Source organism: Cinclus cinclus, chromosome 2 (assembly GCF_963662255.1).
Source record: "Cinclus cinclus chromosome 2, bCinCin1.1, whole genome shotgun sequence".
Taxonomy (NCBI): Eukaryota; Metazoa; Chordata; class Aves; order Passeriformes; family Cinclidae; genus Cinclus; species Cinclus cinclus.
The window spans coordinates 954301-974576 of record NC_085047.1 but is presented as its reverse complement, the minus strand read 5'-3'; the positions used below and the strand labels follow the sequence as shown (position 1 = coordinate 974576).

General features: G+C 49.6%; 1 protein-coding gene across 3 annotated transcripts in view; it reads left to right on the top strand.

Moving 5' to 3' along the window:
• Positions 1-20276, top strand: part of TIAM1 (TIAM Rac1 associated GEF 1) — a 65200-nt gene that overhangs the window by 26604 nt on the left and 18320 nt on the right. For all 3 annotated transcript variants that reach the window (XM_062511067.1, XM_062511075.1, XM_062511059.1), the window contains 5 exons: positions 3475-3579; positions 5614-5695; positions 9851-9937; positions 12362-12586; positions 19442-19545. In XM_062511067.1, coding sequence (XP_062367051.1) covers positions 3475-3579; positions 5614-5695; positions 9851-9937; positions 12362-12586; positions 19442-19545 — 603 coding nt within the window. The remainder of the gene's footprint in view (positions 1-3474; positions 3580-5613; positions 5696-9850; positions 9938-12361; positions 12587-19441; positions 19546-20276) is intronic.

Genomic DNA, 20276 nt, shown 5'->3' with positions numbered 1-20276 from the left:
GTAGCATTTAATAATCAATCTCTTTCTTCTGTCTCCTGCATTCAGCTCTTTTTTTCCCCCTTTAATATCCGATCCACATCATTTCACATCAGTTTGCCATCTGCCATCTGAGAGCCAGTCAAGTTCTGGTACAGTAAACATTTCAAGCTCTTCATTTCATATAAACCTCCTCGTGTTTGTAGATGTGGTTAAATCTGTGTGCTGCTAAGCTGAGTTTGATCCTTCTACTGGAGAACATGAAATGCACTGAAGTCATTGTGGAAAACGTGTTCTTACTCTAGCACTGCTGCTTGTTATTGTACAGCAAGCTAGGCTTTGGGTGATGCTTTGTGACACTTTTATGATTCAAGATGGGTGGGAGGAGTGTTTAAAGCATTTTTAAAGCGGTTTCTCAAAGATTTCTCCTAAGATGTAACTAGCAGCGTCACTTGCAAGGCAGGAAGACTCGGTGCATATGCATTAAATTGCTTTCTGTGGCTGATAGGAAATAGTTGGTCCCTTCCAATCTTAACCATCCTGTGATTCCGTGGTGACGCTGCTCGGTGTGAATGAATGTATATGCATTACTAACATTTGCATAATGGTATGTCTTAAAATGGAGGAGGAAATGGGACTCTGTGTATGGATTTAGGCAGAGGCGGCGTGGAGAGGTAATAACACCAAAGCCCAATATGGAGATAACAGCAGTAAAAAACAAGCCTGGATGACTACGTGGCATTTTGTCTTCAGGCAGCATAAGAAGCGAGGCAAGAAAGGTTTGGGTGTTTTTTATCCCCGTCACAATGCACGTTCTTCCAAGGGACCCACGTGAGGGGCAAGGAGCAGATACCCCAAGTATTGTTTGGTTTGGGTTTGAGCTCAAAGCCTCTGAGAAGGCAAAGCACAAGCCTGGTGCTCTTGGGGGCTTACTTTGCCTCTGGGCTGGTGTTGCTCTCCTGCTGGGAGAGCTGGGGCCACACAGGAGCCGTGTGGTGGCAGCTGCGTTCCTGTGGGAATGTTCCAGGCCCTCTCCTTGGCCAGCAAGGAGCCAGGCTGGGTGAAGAGCTGGGGTTGTGTGCCAGCCCGCTGTGGCACTTGGAGCCTCTCGAATGGGATCACACCCTGGCTGCAAATTCTTCTTCTCGAGCGCCACGGTGAAGCTGTCGGGCTGTGCTTGAAACGGGCTCGGCCTCTTAATTCAGTCCAGACGGAGCCAGAGTTATTAGGAGAGAAATAAACAAACCAAGAAGCTGATTTGGATGGCTGAAAGGTGGTCTTTTGGGTGGTCTTGAAAGGATACTCATATTATTCAAGCTGCCCTGTTTCTGCTCCCACCTCCCCACATGTGGATGCGGCTCGCAGCAACAAGAAGTGGGTTAATGGTTTGGCCTTTGGGGCAGCCCGGCTGGGTCCACATTCAAGGGCCCTTTTCCTTCCACTCCAGTGGAACATGGTGGCCCTGTTTGAAGCACTTGAACTGGTGTCAGATTTTGAGGCAGGCGCAGCCTTGGGGCGACTGTAGCATGCTAATGAACTAAGTGGGGTGGCTCATGGGCTGCCCCGTGGTGGGGACTCTCCTTCCTGACCTGGATGGGATTGCAGTGTGCTGGATTGATGGCATCCACCTGGGCTGATGGGGTTTGTTGGAAGCCATGAATGGAAGAATGCATTTGTTGGAAGAAATCCTCTCATCCTGCTCCCTGGGAGCAGAGCCCAGCCCCAACCTGGCTGTCCCCTCCTGTCAGGGAGTTGTACAGAGCCACAGGGTCCCCCCTGAGCTCCTTTTCTCCAGGCTGAGCCCCTTTCCCAGCTCTCCCAGCCCCTCCTGCTGCTCCAGCCCTTTCCCCAGCTCCCTTCCCTTCCCTGAACATCCCCAGACACAGGAGTGGGGGGGATGCACTCAATGGGTTTAGATCTCCTCTCTGTATTTCTGTTTAAGATGCTTTTGTGTCTAGGGACAGTAAACTGAGCTGACCAGCCAGTAATCCAGAAGTCTTCCATGTCATTTCTGAGACTTTAATGCCAATTCTGCTTCCCTTTACTTTGTGAGGTGTTCATGCGTGTGTGTCTGTAAAGAGAAAACTACTGGAAGCAGCAGTAACCAGTGAGAAAAGCAAGCAAGAAGCTTTCAAAAGAAAAAAAAAGAATATTTAAAAAAGTGAGGGAGCAAGGATATCTCCTAGATTCAGCCGGGGTTTTTTCGGCCCTTGATTGATTTCAGTCGTTATTTAATTAACTGGGAATTTGCCTGGATTATGGAGGTTATTCCATTTCAGGTGCTCCACTTCATCCAAGAATAATTTGGTCTTTGGGCTGGACATATTTGAACAGAGCACTGTGCAGAGTGCAGCAGTAGTTCTGTTTTGGTTTTCCTCCTTCTTATTATTGGTAGCTTTTTTTACTCCTGTGCTAATCCAGACTTTCCAGAGCATCCATTCCCTGTTCTCTCTGTGTGTTTGCTGGAGGGTCAGGGTGGGATTGTTTTCCACAGGTCCTTCAGTGAGCATCAGCTCAGCGCTGCTGCACCACAGCTATAACTGGAAAAGCCAGGCTTTAAAAAACAGGACAAGCTGGCAACAGTGATGCTTCTGCATGAATTTGCAGATAAGCCATTGTTTTCAGCACGGCCTGAGAAGCCTTGGTAATTTGCTGGTGTGAAATGAAAAGGCTGAGGTATAAAAGCCTTTAATAGTGGGATTTCAGAAGTGACAGTGAGGAGAATTTGCCTCCTGTATCTGTGAATCGCTCTGGGGTTTCTCATGAGACTTAGTTTAGGAATTTTGGAAGTAACTTCTGGATGATACCCTTTGTGTTTATCATGCTTGTAATGTGTTTTGACTACACACTGCATTAACCTCTGCTTAAATCAACCTTATTAATCATGCTGAGAAAAGGTCGTTAGCATCTCCCAGACCAAATGCCGTATCCTCAGCTAATTATGACTAATTCATTAAAACGGTGTGACCTGTTCCCACTGGGATGCAATCCAGGATGCAACTCTTGGCTTCTTCTAGCCTCATAAAGCCCGTGTATCCCGAACTGCTTTGAATTTAGAGGACAGAGAGACTTTTTGTCTTTATTAACCTTGCTTGAAGTCTGCCACATCGTATTTACGTGCAAAATCAGGAAGATGCTGAAAAACCCCGAACCAAATGGAGAACACCTCTCCCGCTCTATTTTGCTCTGCTATCAGAACATATAGTTAAATACCCTTTTGTCCAAAGGCATGATGCTCTGAGGTTTGTGTTGCAGCACGGGCTTGTTTCTGGAGCGCCTTGGGAGGGAGCACAAAGTCGGGTCAGCAGAGCTCGGGAGGCTGCTCCCAAGCGGGCACAGGGATGTTGTTCCCGGGGGAGAGCATCAAGGCCAGCTCTTGGTCGGGTTTGGGGGCAGGGGATTGCGGTGGAAGGTGCCGCTGGGTCGCTTCTGCTCCCGGGAGGGTCAGAGGTGAGGGGAAGGATGCTTTCCTGGCTAAAGGCTCTCTGTCTCTCGCAGACACACCAGCTGGACTGTTCTGCCCACTACCTGCGCCTGAAGTTCCTCGTTGAGAACCAGATCCAGTTCTACGTGCCAAAGCCGGAGGAGGAGATCTATGAGCTGGTAATGCTGCCCGCTGGGCCACTGGAATGACTCTGGGTAGCACGCTGGCACTTCGTGTTTATCCGGCACAGATATTTTATCCGGTTTATTCTGCAGCTCGCAGAGTTATGCTTTTCGAAAGTTTGCAATTTGCAGACCCTAGCGAATTGGATCCTTCAACAAAAGGATCGATCCAAACGTTTCATCCCCTGTCATCGTCCGTGTTTAGCTCCTGTTTGGTGTTTGGATGTGTCCGGGGAGAGAGGAGGGACAGCCACAGGCAATGTGTGAAAGTCACTCTGAGGTGCATTTAAGCTTAACTTCCCTCCAAGTTGTCTTTTCCTGTTGTTGGTGTTGTCCATGGAGGTTTTAAAGACACGAAGAGCACTTCTTGTTACAGTCCCTGTCTGAGTTTTAAAGAGGGGGGAAATACACAAAAAGCACCCAAAAGTTGTTGGCTTTTGTTGTTGTTGTTGTTGTTGTTTTTCACCCCCCCAGTGGTAAAGTAAAGATTGAGGTCAAGAAGGTCTGGAGTTATGTGTGAGAATATACTTCCTTAATTGCCTCAGTTGGCTGTTTTCATCTCATTCATCTTGAAAGCAGACTTCAAAGGAATTTTGCCATGAGAGATTTAAAAAAAAATAAAGACCAAACAGGATTAGTGTCATGCTTTAACTCTGTGATTTTACAGAGGCACGCTGTAAACCTTTAAAAACCTTTTCAGTGGTGGCTGGTTTACTTATGAAAAGTAAAACTTTGCTCATTTAGCAAGGGACTTCTGGGATTTGCCATTAATGCTGTCGACAACAGCAACAACAGCACCAAAAATCCTGAGGAAGTGCTGGAGGAGTGCTAGGACCGGGAAGTGTGATGTAGTTGGGGAAAATGAAAACTTGGAGGATACAGCTTTTAGCTGTCCTTGTCTAGAAGGACTCTGGGGGCTTGTGTTGGGAGGGTGTAGGATTGCCAGAGTCATCCCTTTTTGTTTGTTCTGAAAAGCTGTAATGAACCCAACGCTCTGGCTCTGTCCGTGGGACTGTGCAGATGCCGGAGGGAATGGTGGAGATGGGTGCTGCAGGGTGATGTCTGGCGTGTGGATATGAAACCTTTGTGTGTTTGCTTGTCCGTGTGGGCTCCTTTGGGGAGAGCACCGGGGTCTCTTCCCTGGGGCTCTAACTTTCTGTAATACTGACTTTCGCAGTGCCGATAGAACCGGAAAGTAAAGTTATATTTTTATTAGGGCAACTTTTTGCAAAAAAGGGCTCCTCTTCTTTTCTAAAGGAATAGTTTATGTACTGCAGTCCAAACACCGAGTTTCAAAATGCTAATTACTGCGAATTGCATTTTGACACGCTCAGGGCAGCATGTAAACAGAATTAATATTCACCTGTGGGTTCTCCTTCACCTGGGGCTATGATTTTTTCCGCTGGTTTGTTACTTCAGTGCTCAAAGGCAGAGGGATTTGCAGCTGGGTGGAGACTTCTGGGCTATTGCCTAGGTGTGAATTTGTGCTGGTCTCCCAGGAAGGATGTTAATGACCATTTCAAAGACTTGGAGGCTTTCCTTGGTGCAGACAAACATCGAGGTGTCAAAGGTGAAATGTCCTGAGTGCTAAGGCACAGCGAATCTGATAGTCTCATAACGAAGAAACGATTGAATAATTGAATTCCTGCAATGTCTGCATTAAAATAATATAAAAACATTCCAGGTAGCTTTTGCTACCTGTAAATTTGGAAAACGGGAGCAGAAGCTGTTTCTCAAGCACTCACAATGGTACTGGCTGAGTGAAGTAGATGGGTGCTGTGTTCTGCCATGGGGGTGGGAAAACACTGCGTCGTCCTCCTCTCTAGCTGTGTTCTGACAGCAGAGCTGAGTGACACTGCTAGTGCCTCTCACACAGGTGGAGAGAAACTGTTTGATAAACAGTGACCGCAGTCCCTTTCTTCTGCCTGTAACTAAAAACCAAAAAATCTGTTCCAAACGATTGCAATCGATGTGTCCTCCCACAGTAACATATGTTTGTGTTTGTGTTCCCCCCCCACCACCTCTATTCAGCTGTACAAGGAAATCGAAATCTGCCAGAAGATCACCCAGCACATTCAGATGGAGAAGTCTGATGCATCCTCTGATATTTACGGTGAGTTACTCCCTGCCTTGTTTTGCCATTTCTCCCCAGTCGGTTCTAACACGAGCAGGTCCTTGTGTGCTCTTTACCGATGGACCTGAGAGGTCTCTTGAGCACAATGAGAAAATCCTGAGCCACCCACGGCACCGTTCACCTGCCCTGGAGGAGGGGAGCTTTGTTTGGAGTGGCTTTCCTGGAGCTGCAGGATGCGCAGGGAGGACGAATGTTTGCTGGAGTTCCTCCCAGCGCCACCCACGGAGGCCGTGGGTGGGAGCAGCGTCCTTTGCCAGCTGTCACATCTCACAGGGAGCCTTCATGGGACCTGCTGGGGGCTGTGCTGGGGCTGCCACACTGCCCACAGGGCTCTGCAGCTCCGCCGCTTCCTCCTCGCCCTCCTCCTCGGGAGCATCGCTGGGGTTATGAGGCACCTCGGGTTCTGTGGCCAGGCAGCTCCAGAGAGGTTGTTGGGCTTCTTCTCACCTGCCAGAGGCACCCAGAGTGGGTTCCTGCCTGGCCCTGACATTGCTGAGGCTGGGGATGCCCGGCTCAAGGGTGTCCCATGGATGCTGCAGCCCTCGAGGATGTCCCACGGACTCCTGGGGCCGGGATGTGACACATGGCAGGTCTGTGTGAAATATAAAGCAGGGCAAGGCTTTAATTCCAGCAGAACCTCTTCTCTCTGGGTAGTTAATACTTGTCAGCTTTCAGGTATTTCAGGTTACCGCCCTCCAGCCGGGCAATTGCAGTTCTGGGCTGTATTTTGGACCAATCTGCATACTTTTGCTGTGAATCTAAATATTCTGTTTTAACGGCTAGAGTAATTCATAATCCCCAAGCTGCTCATTGTGCAGCTGCAGGGCATTGGAATACCTAGCTCTGCTACAAAGCAGTGGGACTGACTGGGGCTTGGATATTGAAGGCCTAAGAAAGAAATATTCTCCAGCCCAGTGATGGTTCAGGGTTTGTATTTACACAGTGCCTGGAAGCACTGCAAGAATTGGGGCTGTCTTAGCATTTCCTGTTTATTTCTTTTTCTTCTTTTTTTTTTTTTTCTAAGTGATAAATGGGGAAAAAAAATGCACTGGTTGTGTCCTGTGAGATGAGATCAGCTGAGTGAGGTGTGGCATGTAGCTGTGCAGTGCTCTGACCCTGCAAGGGAGGGAATGCAAAAAGCACCCCCAAAAAGCTGACTTTTCTCTCATTGAGGGGAAAATAGCCAAATGTGGTTTGCCTCTAATTGGCAGAAGGATTTCTGTGGTCTGTCGTGTGTCTCCTCGTGTGTTCGTCCGGTGCCAAGTGTGTGCTGAAATCACAGTGCTGGAGCAGTTTGGGCTGGACGGGGCCTTGAAGATCACTTCATTCCAACACCACATCTCTGGGAGAGCTCATCTGGGAACACTCCCGGGCTGTTTCTTCTCCCACCAGGGTGTCTGTGGTAGTAGGAGGCACTGCTGGAGGGTCTGGCCAGTGTTGGGTCTCTCAGCGGGATGCTCTGCTGATGCCTGAGCACAGGCATTCTCACCTCTTTGGCTGGTACTCTTTCCCTCTTTGCCGGGGCTGTGAGGGCAGAAATGGTTGAGATTCCTTGGATTATGTATCCGGGATGGGATGTGGTGCTGGCAGGTTCACCAGCAGCTGATTGTGCCAGGGGGCTGAGGGGATTGTCTGGAGGTGGATTTGTTCAGCTGCTTTGGTGAGGCCACGTGCGCTCAGAGATGCAGATTTTTGTTCTCCTGTCAGCAGAACTTTGCAGTGAGGAGAAGGCTCTGCCTGGGTCACCACCCATCTCTTCCCACCTGTGTTTCAGAGTCCGCGCACAGTTTGATGGTAATGTTCTTGGCAGGAGTGCCAGCTTATGCAATCACTGTGGCTTCCACCCACTCCTGCCCTTCCTCTCCTGCAATGCTTGTGTGGAGCCCCTGTGGAACCCAGCCAGATGGGAACCGTGCATTCCTGCTGGCCACAAACTGCACACACAGTGACTGGGGTGAGGTGTTTCTCACCTGAGTGCATGGCAGTGAGAGCACTGCGCTCCTGCTGCAGGTGGTGTGAGATCCAGACGTGGAAATACGACAGGGCAGCGCCACGTTCCCTGCCTGTGGAGGGAAGGGTTAACCGTGTGTGTGAGAGAACCATTTCCAGACTGTTGCCAGCTGCCCATCTTTTATCTCCTAAAGCTCATGACAACCTGTGTAATTGCTCCTTGTGCCCTTTCTGCCAGGAATAACTGCAGGATTTATGGGTACGGCTGAAAGATGAATTAAGAAGCAGCTACGTGTGCATTTAGGCCTGATGGATTGAAGGAGACAAAGGTCTTCTCCTGGAGGAATCACAGAAACCCAGAATTCTGTGGGTTGGGTTGGAAGGGGCCTTAAAGCTCATCCCATTCCATCCCCTGCCATGGGGCAGGGACACCTTCCCCTGTCCCAGGTTGCTCCAAACCCCGGTGTCCATCCTGGCCTTGGGCACTGCCAGGGATTCAGGGGCGGCCACAGCTGCTCTGGGCACCCTGTGCCAGGGCCTGCCCACCCTCCCAGGGAACAATTCCAGCCCAATATCCCATCTAGCCCTACTCTCTTTCAGTCTGAAGCCATTCCCTCTCATCCTGTCACTCCAGGCCCTTGTAAAGAGTCTCTCTCCATCCTTCCTGTGGTTTCCCTTCAGGAAAGCTGCAATGAGGTCACCCCAAAGCTTGTCTTCCCCAGGCTGAACAATCCCAGTTTTTTCCTAGCAGGAGAGATGGAGCTTGGGGCTGCTTGGACGCACTGGTCTCCTCCCGGTGGGAGCCTGAGCTGCCCCTCAGCCTGGTTTCAATGTGGTGTTTGGCCCCAAACAGCATTTCACTTGAGAAGAGTGATGCTCTTAGGAACTGATGCTTTGTGCTAACTCAAACTGCAGCCTTGGGCACGCTCTGCTGTTTTTCCACATGAGGGTTTTCCAGGTAGGCTCTGTGGTGATGACAACCAATAACTACTATATTTTACAGCTGCTCTTTTAGTCGAGGCTTCTTCTCTCTGCCAGAGCTGGTGTGTTGAGTGAGCTTTACAAATTTCCTTTGATTCAGCTCGCATGCAGGTTCCAAGTAGCTCAGTAAGTCATGAAAGGCCATATGCTTCTCACTTCTGAGCTGCCACATTCTTCCCCCTCTTTTCTTTCTTTCTTTTTTTTTTTTCTTTTTTAAATCATGGACGAAAAAAATAACTCTCAGCCATAAGGATCAGCTTGAAGGGAGTCCTAAAGTCAGGATAGGCTCCCAGCACATCTGCACTGCTTGGCTGGTGGCTGATTCCATGTCAAAACAAACTACTCCCCCCAGAGGTTTGTAAATGTTTTTCTAGTCCGCAGAAAAAGAGAGAGCAAATGGTTGCCTGCACTCATTTAGGGAGTAATGAAGTTTCAGAAAGGCAAATGTTCTGCTTTAGATGACTCTCCACAGTAAATAAACAACATGCCTTTAACTTGGCACCTTGTATTTCCTTTACACGTGGTTATCTTACTGTGTCACCCACAAATGGCAGGAAGATCCCCCAGCCCAAAGCCCCCAGTGCCATTTGCACTGTTTAAAATGAGGCTGTGTCAGCACTTGCACTCCAGGGCTGCTCTGCAGGTCTCTGGTGAGCACGAAACGTGTGCCGAGCTGAGCCTTGGCAAACGACAGGAGCTAAGGGAAAGGGACATTTTTACAAACGTGTCCAGCCCAGGAAACTCAAAAAGCAGAGGTCAGCACTCTGTTCTAGTAGGAGGTGTTGTGCCTTGCCTGAGTTTGGGGTGGCACATCAGCCGTGCCCCTTGGATTCCCAGCTTTTGTCCCAAACCACGGCTCTGTGCAGCTTTGGTCTGCAAACAGCAAAACCTCCTGGAGCGATCTCAGATGGCAAGAGAATTGGGAGTCTGTTCCGAGGCTTTGCAGCTGTGACATCCTCAAACATGCCTGTCTGTAGATAATTGGTAAATGCACTCAGAAATTCGGGTTTTCGTTAGGGCCGCTTCGATTGTTGAACTTGCCTGCTGTGTTTGCAAAGGTTTGAGGGAAGGAGGGAAGGGAGAGGGGAGGGATTCCCTGCCTTGGCTGCTGGCCCTGGTGGCTGGGACACCCTGGAAGGGGCTGGGACACCCTGGAAGGAGGGGGCTGGCTTCCTCTGACCATCTCACTGGGTGTCTCCCCAGGTTTCTCTCTGTCCTCCGTGGAAGAGGAGGGGATCCGCCGGCTCTACGTGAACGGTGTCAAGGAGACAGGCCTGGCTTTCAAGAAAGGTAAAACACTCCCCAGAGCCCTTCCAGCTCACTCACTGCTACATAAACACAGTGGAAGCGTTTCGGGGCTCCCTGTGCCTAGGATTAGTGCCTCTGGTTCTGCTCCCAGCCTTTGCAGGAAGCGTGGCAGCGCTTGGAGCAGAAGCCAGCAGGGACACCCAGGCTGCCGGCTCATCCCAAGGCAGAGCAGGGGCTGCTTTAATGCTTCTTAGCCAAGCTGAGGCCAGCCATGCCACTGCATTTCCCATTCACTGCCTCCCTGCTGCACACACAGGCCGGCCAGGGAGCTGGGCAGCTGGAACCCACCCACATTTTGAACTAGAACACGGGGACCACGAGGGGCAGGAAGATTCTTACCTCTTCATAACCCATTGGTGTACGCAGAGTCCTCAAAAACACCTTCAGAGTTCTCTTGGCAAGGGATTACGTGGCCTTTGCAGAGCTTATTCAGCAGCTGGCCCTTGCCAAAAGCTGTTTCAAAGGCTGCTCTCCCCCTGGCTGCTGCATCCCCTGGCCTGGTGCTGGCTCTGGCACTCTGCTGAGCCAGTCCAGCTGATGGAAAACTGCCCTGGCAGGGCTGGCTGCTGTTGTCGGGAATGAGTGGCCAAAGGGGCACAGTGGAGGCAGGAACAGGAAGGAAGGAAGGAATAGTGCTCAGGGAATGGGGGACAGCCTGGAGTTGCACCCCAGGTTGAGAAACCCCCGTTAGGTGTGTGTTAAACACAAAAAGAGCGTCTTGCTCTTCGCTGTCCCTCAGTCCCGCAGCATTCCCTGGTTAACAGGATAGATATCCTGCCAAAAGCCCTGGGCAGAGGCTGGGGCAGGGGGGCTCCCTGCCAGGCTGCCACAAGGAAATGAAACCCCGTGGGTTCCTGTGTGGAGCAGAGGGAGTGTCAGGCGAGGGTGGATGGGGTTTCATCAGTGCTCCCCTGCTTTGCTTTTGGTCACTGCTGGAAGAACAGTTCCCATGGATGTGTGAGCACAGAGTGCCTCCCGTGGGGCTGCAGTGCAAGGACAGGCACCGATAAAAGCTCACAGATCCGGAGCTGCTCAGAGCTGACCTGAAAAGGCACTTGTGTCTAAACAGGAGTCAGCAGGATATCGGGACAAGATGCCCTGGGGTGGCAGCGGCAAGGGGGGAAAGCTCTCTGTGCCTCCCGTTATTTACGTGCACTGTCTGCATTTGACTGCGCTCCATCAGATGAGATGCTGCATTTCATTTTCAGTATCTCTCTTCCAATTAGAAGACTTTTATTTTCTCCTGGTAATTTTTGCGATTTATCCCCTTGTTTCCTCGGTTGGTCTGCCTTAGCGAGGCAGGCGTTCCTTACTGGAATGGGAGCTCCTCCACTGCACTGAGATAGACACGATGCTTTATCCCAAACCATCCCAAACTAAGACTACAGAGAGTAAATGAAGCCCCAGATCCGATGTTTGTGGTTGCAGGCCTATTAGCGTGCTGCTCTTATGCCACGGAATCACTAAGTAGAATAAATCAAATAATTGCGAGATGCTTGACTTGCCTTGTTTTGTCCTCCTTTCAGATATGATTTTATAGTCCATTTACTTTGTAGCTACTCTCTCCAGTTCATTTTATTCACCCTGAAACTGCACACCACACCGGAATTTCTGGGCACAATGGTGTGCATTTAGGGATGTCTCCATTTCCCTAAGGAAGCTCTTTAGCCCTCTCCCCTCCACATTTCTTCCTGGAACATGGGTCAGTGCTCTGCCTCCTGGAGGGTTCATGCAGGCTTTCAGGGTGCCAGGACATGGCAGGGACAGTCACCCCAGTTCTCTGGCTGCTGTGAATCCCAGCTCCCACGGCTGTAAATGCAAAGATGGAGACGGGGATGCTCCAGCAGCCAGGGCTCTGGGCACTGCTGTCCCCTGGGGTGCTGCTGCCTGCCTGGCCCCGGGGATAATTTGGGATTAAACCCGGCTCCAGCTCACTGCTGCTGGTCAGGGCTGGCCGTGGGGAAGGTCAGCAGCCCCGTGGAACCTCTCAGGGCTGCACGCTGTCCCTCAGCATCCCTCAGCAGGGCTCAGCTGCTGCTCCCTTCTCCCTGGAGCACTGCTGCTCTAAGTAACTCCTGCAGTCGGGCTGGAGAAAAAGCCGTGACTGACTCAGACGTGCGTTCTGAGGATCCCTGTGCCGCTGTGGGATCCGGGAAGGGTCACAGGGGAGCCCTGTGTGGTGCGGGGTGCAGGAAAAAGGGGATGAGTTGTGGCTGGCACATGGTGAGGGATTTCCTGGGCACTCCGCTCTTAGGGGGGCACTGAGGGAGCGGGTGTCCCGAAAGTCACACAAACACCCGTCAGAGCTCCTCGATGTTAGGGTGTGGGTTGGACTTGCTGATCTCGGAGGTCTCAATCAATCCAGCGATGCTGTGATAAAATCTGAGCCCTTCCTCTGTGCCACAGGCCTGAAAGCCGGGGATGAAGTGCTGGAGATCAACCAGAGAGCTGCCGAGGAGCTGGACTCAGCGCTGCTCAAGGACGCCCTGGTGCAGCCCTCGCTGTGCCTCGCCGTGCGCACCCACCCCGAGCCAGAGGAGGGACAGAGGCTGGCACAGCCACCCCCACGGCGCCCCGAGAACCCCCCAGAGCCCGGGGACAGCGCCCTGCCCTTCCCCGGGGGCACCCAAGGTACTGCTTTGCCTTTGCTCCTTGGCAGTCTTCGTGGTTCGCTCCTTTTTCTTTTTTTTTTTTTTTTTTTTTTTTTTTTTGGTAAGATAAAGTTAGGAGGAAGGCAAAGCAGGCTTAATTTTAAGTGGTATGAAGTGAAACCTTATCATTAGAAACTAAAAACTTTGCTATTAGAAACTGTAAGATAAAAACCAGAATGAAACAGAACAAAATTTTTAGAGTACTTCTTGCCCAGAGAATCCCCCAGAACCTGGGGACAGCACCCTGGCATTTGCTTGGGGCAGCCAAGGTAGTGCTTTTGGTTTGTTCCTTTGGAATTCTTTTGGTTTGTTCCTTTGGAATTCTTTTGGTTTGTTCCTTTGGAATTTTGTTGTTGTTGTGAGATGAGGTTAGGAAGAAGGTAAAACAGGCTTAATTTTAAATGGTACAAAGTGAAACTTTATCGTTAGAAACTAAAAACTTTACTGTTAGAAACTATAAGGAAGAAAAAAGTAATAAAACTTAGAATAAAATTTTTAGATCCATTCTCTCCCAGAGAACCCCCCAGAGCCCGGGGACAGTGCCCTGGCATTTGCTTGGAGCAGCCAAGGTAGTGCTTTTGGTTTGCTCCTTTGGAATTCTTGAATTTTTTGGGTTGTGAGATAGGGTTAGGAGGAAGGTAAAACAGGCTTAATTTTACATGGTGCAAAGAGAAACTTTGTTATTAGAAACTATAAGGAAAAAAAGAATAAAGCGTAGAATAAAATTTTAGAATACTTCTCTTCCCTCCACATTTTTTTTTTCACTGAGAATGTACAGAAACCTAATCAGTTACTTTACTGTCTTTTTAAAAAAAGTCTTTCACTAATTTACTTGGGAGAGGAGACTTTTTTTTTTTTTTTTTAGTTTATGGAGTTTTTTTTATAAGACACAGTTTTTTTGTGGCCTTGATGTTACAGTGATTAGCCACTTGGGAGTATGGAATTCTGATTACTGTGTAAAACTTCCTTTTTCTGATTATCAGTTTTTTTATAACTGTTCTTGAGGACTATATTACCTTACGGGGCACACTTTAAGGATTATAAGAGTTTAAATAAAGGGGGGTTTTTTAACTTTGAAAAAGGTGGGGAGGGTGGGTTTCTTCTTTTCCCTTGAGGAGCAGCAGGGTTTTTTTTTTTTATTATTATTTAAACTTGGGGGATTGCAATTATTTTAATATTTACTTACTCTAACACTAATGTTTTTGTTTTAGAGTATTTGATTTACTCTATAATGTGTTTCTATGTGTCATAGGGAAACAAGAATTTCTTTTCTGTAATATCAAAAAGAGAAATTTTAGTCTACAACTTTTTTCTTTTTTTTTTTTTTTTAATTTGGGACCTGACTTTTGGTTTTGTTTGATTTTGCTGTGGGGACAGACTGGTTGTACCTTTTGCTTCACTTTTTTGGAATCATTTAAAATACAGGAAAGATCAGTGGAATTGCCAGAATGAAGTAATTTCTAGGTAATCGAAACTGTTCTGAGCTGAGACTACCTTTGGGGGAGCGTGATATTCCTAGCAAGTGGAAAAGAGGGAGCAAGGAAAGCTTCCACGCAGCTCATTGCAAATCCACCTGAGGGGACTGCTAAAAGCAGCCTCGTGTAAGATGTGGACTAAACCTACAGAGGCAGCTGAAATACAGCATACTCAGGAAATCTTCCCCTTTTAATTTTCGTGGAAGTTTTCCCAGTTAGGCTTTTGTGCCGGAAAATCGAGGTAGTCTTGTGCACTTTCCCAGCTGGCCACAAGATGCCCCCAGTTTGCTGCTCAGCGCCAGCTTTTCACAAGGGATTTGTCACTGAAACCCTGAGTGCTGGGTCCTCCTCACTCAGCTTTTCCCCGAGGTCAGCGTCAGCCTTGGGAGCTGGGATTTCTGTACAGAAACCCGGAGCTCCCCCGGCATTCCCATTGCTTCTAAGCGCAGGGAATGTTGGGCTGGGATGCCCCCACCCCAGAAGGAGAGGAATATTTCTTCAGCCAGCAGGAGGGGAGTGCAGCCTCTGGAAGCGCCTGTAGTTGCCACATGGAATAATTCAGGATGGCTTAGTGAAATCGAGGCTCTGCACCCAGGTGTGTGACTGGGAGGCAGGTGATGCCCCCCACCCCCCTATTTCCCTCTAGTCAGGGGTTTGTGGAGCACAGGGTTGTACCGAAACCTTCCTCCTTCTGCTCCTGTGCTTTGTCAGGGATCCATCACCCAGAGCGGGATCCACGTGGCGTCTTGAAAAGGGGTCTGAGCTTGTATTTGGGGTGTCGTGATTGTGTCTCAGGTTTTTGTTCCTGGCTCCACAGCTTCTTGCAGAGAGCAGTCAAGTGTGGGATACCCACCGACCTATTTATTTGTGTCCTTGTTGATTCCAGGCAGTGTATCAGCTCCGAGGTTTCCGCTCAATGCTTTGTTTATAGGACTCAGATTCTGTCGGTGCCCCCTCTCAGCAGGGTCACAGTGCCAGCACGTGTGGGCACATCCCTTCTCCAGGAGCCCAGCATGTCTGGCTCTAGGATCGTGCTGGTGTCTTAGCATTGTCTTCTTCCCCAGCAATTCTTCATCAGCTGTGAAGGCACCAAAGGGGAGGTTTTATTTTCTTGTACGAGGCAAATGATACTGTGTATTTTCAAAACAGGAAAGATGCGTGTTGCATTTTTTAAGGAAGCTGTCCTGGTGCCCTGCTGCTCGAGGGGAGGTCTAGAGGAGCCAAGCAGGACTGTGTTTCTGGGAGTTGAGCCCCTGGGAGTGTCTGCCAGAGCTCCTGTTAAATCTGACATCTCTCACGGCTCTTTCATCATCTGGATGCGCGTTTCTGAGCTTGGGGCTGGAGCTGCACATCAGCTCCGTGGCCGTGGTTACTTCACTGTGTTTGCTTAACGGGTTATTCTGGAGGTGACCTTGGGTTTTAAATCTCTGACTGATGTGAGAACTGCCATCCTGGGCACGATGGATGCTTTCCCCGTGGAACTGCGCTGCCTTTGCAGAGCCACAGGTTCCCTTCCTTTCATCTCTTGCTGCTTTTCCTGGCTCTGGTTCCTCTCCTGCTAAAAAAATTACGCATAAATTTGGCTGAGGAGGGTTAGCTCTGGTTCTGCCTGGAGCCCCGCAGCGGGTTTTCCTCATTGCCTAAAAGGATCAGTGGGGTCTGTGTCCCCTCCCCACCAGGAGAGTTGTGGGAGCTGGGAACACAGCCTTGGATGTCCCCAGGTCATCACTGTGCTGCCAGAAGGGGATCTGGGAACGGGAGCAGTCCCCGGATTTGTTTGCGGTCTCCCCACAGTTCGCTCCCTTCTTTCAGAGTGGGGCAGAGGTTTAGGCTTTGCCTGCCCCTGTCCTTTGGAGACCTTTAGCGTGGGAGATAAGGCGAAGCACATCGATCACCGTGCAGAGTGGATGAGGACTGAGAAAGAGAAGTGTCCCCCTGCTCGCAGTGGGTGTATCAGTCTCCTGGGTAGGGAGCACGTGGCTGTTTTAGGGAGTTTGTTCTTTTGTCCCCCGGAGAGCAGCCAGAGGCAGGAGTTATGAACACATGGGCTAAACCTGTGCTCCGGACCTCAAACAAGCTTCCGTGGCACTGTAAGAACGGCCCCGGTTTTATATTCCACCCTCGTCCATCACAGGCCCCCTTGGGCTGAGCAATTTGGACTTCAGGCCACCAGTGACCCTGAATTCTTCAGGGCTGTTTTCATGGGGCTGACAGCTGATTTCAGGTCTTCTGTAGCGTTCTTCTCATTTCAGTGCTCGATGTAGCAATTCCGGGCCACTTCCAGCAGAGGGGTTTGCTGTAAGATTTCATTTTTCATCCCCAAATTGCTGCGGTGCTGCCTCTCCCTCTGGCGGCCGCGCCGGACCTGCAGGAGGTAAGGCTGGTGTTCCCGATTTCCCCATGGAAATCTCTCATTCCCGGCATCCCAGGGCACACGCTCCTCTCATGGTGTTCCAGAGCTCACCAGAATTCTTCTGCAGGGAAGAAAAAAAAGTACACGCTCAACTGTTTTACGGCGGATTTGTAGAGGAAACGTCATCTTTAATAAAATAAATAAGTAAAATAAAAATTTAATCCATTCCCTAACAGCTCCTGTCAAAAATGATGCATTTAATGACAGAGCATCCCTGGTGAGGTATTCTATTGTCACAGCAGGGCCGTTCCCTGGCAGCTTTTGGATTAAGGGAGCTGCTGTGAAGCTGCCCAAACAGATTAGATTGGGGTGATTTTGAAGCTTAGGCACTGAAATGCAGGATTCTTGGTTTGTATTTTGTTTTAGCAGGGTGCACGCTTGGAGCTTCGTGCTGCAGCTGGCAGAGCTTGGCTCGGGATGTTTATTATTCCCATCTCCCTGAAATAAATACATAAATAGTAATAAATGAATACATAGCAGCCTGGCAGCAGGAAGGAGGCTTTAGGAGAGGGTCCGCACATTGTGGAAATCTCATTAAAACCTTGAGTTACACCAGCCCTGCAAACTGGAAGCAGCAGTCGTTGGAAGATTCTAGCCAAGTGCTGGGCTGGTGCTGAAGCTTTCCGTGGTTCTCCAGGCCCTTTGAGGCCCCAGCACCCTCAGAAGACTTCCTTCTGTTGTGCTGGTTTGTAGCCACAAGTGGAGTTACTTACTGAATGGGCACTGGTCACGCTGCATGTCACAAGTATGGCACTGCTGAGGCAGCCCAGGGCTCCTGTGACCTCCCTCTGTGCTGGGGCCACAGGCATCCGACCCCCTTTTCCTGCTGCTCTTTTGGATTCCCCCTTCTGATTCCTTAATGTCCCATGGAGGCAGCAAATGGCAGTGGTCAGGGAGAAGGAGAGCAGCACGTTCTCCTGGCAGAGCTAAATAAGGATTCCCAGGGCAAAAAGCAGGTGATGGAACGATCCTGACAGAAGTGGGACGGTAACTGGGAGGTATTAGGGGGCAGGAACGTGCAGCTTTATTGCTCTGATTGCGTTTAACAAGCAGCAGATAAACCTGCTCAGCTCCCTGGTGGCCAAAGACATGGGGAGCAGCGTGGGCACACGTGCTGCGTGTCTGCTCCAGTGAGAGATTCCTGTCTGCTGCCTACAAGTGCAGGAGATGGGTTAAATGGGGCTTTGACAGGAAAATAAAAAGGTGTGGCTTAGAAGGAATGTGAACAAACATTATCATCTTGGTTTGGGGTGAGAAACAGCTGCCAGGTGCATTTCATACAGCTGGAGAAGGGAAATGAATTGCGAGGGTAAAAACACAGACTGCCCCACACAAATTAAGGCACGTAGCACTCATTGTCTCTGGTTTGTTTTTTGGGGTTTTTTTTTGTTTTGTTTTGTTTTTGTTTTTTTGGGGTTTTTTTTGAATGGACACCCTAAGAATTCTGTTTCACACCTTAATATGGAGAGCAGAAGGCCGATAGTGAGACTTGATAAAATGTGGGCAAGGCTCAGAAAACCAGGCTTATTAGAGAAAAAGAACTTCTTCAAATGGATTCTGTGTTGCCAAACAGCCCCTCCAGGCACATCTTTTCCCAGGATAAACCCTCCCTTTTCTAAAGAGGAGCCTGGGCTCTGAGCTACCTTTTATGTCCTTTCCATTTCATCAGTGCCCATCTTGGCTCCATCCCAGCATATGTTCCAAAGTTCTTCCCAGATTTCTGAATTCTGGCTTTTCCAGATGATCTCTGGACAATAACAAAGTGGGAAACCTTGCACAGTCATGCAAATTATTTTTAATAACGGGGTCTAAAAGCTTGCCTGAACAGCAGCTGAACATTGGGTCCCGACTCCTAAAAATGTCCAGAACTGGGTTTGTTTCCTCATCAAGTGTGTCAGGCCAGAAATGCCTGCAGTGGAATCACCGTGTCCCACGTGAGCCAAGGCTGGCTGGCCAGCACCAAGAGCTGCATGCCACAGTTTCCACGTGAAACCGCTGGGGTAGAAAGGTCCTTGGCACTGCTCACCAGCCAAGCAATGGATGCTGGATGTCAGAATTTCAGTGTCACATTTTAGCCTTATCTCTGAATCTGTACTTGCCTGTGAAATGATGTCTGGTCATGACCTGTTTGTTTTTACATCCGTCCTTAAAGCTGTGCTGCCAACCCTCCTCGGAGGTCGTTGGGTGCCTCTGGCACAACCTCTTGTTGGAATGTGTTCGTGTTCCGTGGCGTCTGCTAAAAAAGGCAGGAGCCTCTCTTGAAATGGAAAGTGTAAAACCCCTCTCTCCAAATTATTATAATTTTGAAACTAAGGAATTCTCAGGCAAAGATATGGGAATAGTAATAACAGTTCTTTACTTGGAAAATTAAAATAGAAATACAGTATTACAAAGAGCAAACCCAGAACGCTGTCGGAGCCAGAATCCAAGCTGACCCCCCGTCAGTCACCCAGGGTGTTGGTAGCAGTCCCATGATGAAATGGTGGCTGCATCCTCCTGCAGTGACAGATACGGCTCTGATGGAGCAGTGCTCTTGTAGAAGGTGCAGTTCTCCTCTGAAGGTGAAGTGATGATGTGGAAGGGTCTGTTTTTCCTCTGGAATCCAGTGGGAAAAGGCTGCTCTGGTGTTCCAAATCACAGATTTTATCCAGGTAGGAAATATTTGGCTCCTCCCTCTGGGTGGAGCATCTCCCAATGGGATGATGGAATTTTCTCAGCCATGCAGTGGCACTCAATGGCTCATTAGCAGGAGATATCTCCTGGAGGAAGGATGGGTTGTGGGAAAGATAAAGAACGCTGCCTCACCTGGTTTTCAACAGATGGTGATAGAATACAGACTTTTGGTCACATCCTGCATTGCAAGCCAAGACACGTGGCGGCTCTGTGGTGGCAGCCGGGTGTTTTGGGGGTTGTGGCCATGCTTTCACAGCCGTGTCACTCTTGGCAGGCCTCTCCCTCTGCAGCGACCCCGACAGCTCAGCTGACACAGCCCCGGAGGAGGCGGAAGCGCAGGACCTGGAGTCGTCGGACGAGGCCGAGAAGATGAGCAAGGTGAGGAGCTTCAACTTTCCCCTGGCAGGCAGAGCAGCCAGACCAGAGCACTTTTCCTGGGAAAACGCTGGGTTTGCTTTGGAGATGTTTAGGGATGATCCTGAATGGAACAAGCCACGGCTTTGGCTGTGGCACGTCACCCGCTGCCCCTCTGGCAAGATTTGTGCCCCTTTTCCAGGGTGGGTTCACATCTTCAGTGCCCTGTGATAATGTCCCACACAGCTTGTAAATGGGCTGGTTTATCAGCTCCATCCTCAGAGCAGACCCACTAAACCACGTGGATTTATTAGGATTTCTCATTCTTTCTTGATTGCTAGGCTTAGTGAGTTAAACTGAGTTTCATTAAAGCAGTAGCATCGATCACATGCAGGTTTCTAACTGCAAACTAATCACGGCCAATCTACCTCAGACTGAAGGGAAACTCTCCAGTATAGCTAAGAGCTGAGGCTTTGCAGCTAATGAGAGTTAGATCTCAGTCTGTTGGTGTTTTCCCTCCGTGCTTGTTTTGTCTCCTGTTGTAACCAAGCTGTGATGCAGTGAGCTCTGGGCTGGTCCCTTGCTGCAGAGGAAGGAAGGAAGGAAGGAAGGAAAATACCTTGGCCCCTTGTTTCCTGATCCCTTGTGTCGCTCCAGCCTGGAGTTTTGGCCGTGATGGCCAGACAGTGGAAGTCAGATACGGGAAAACTTTAAATGCTCCCAGAGAAGGTGATTGCACGTACGGTTTGTTTCCA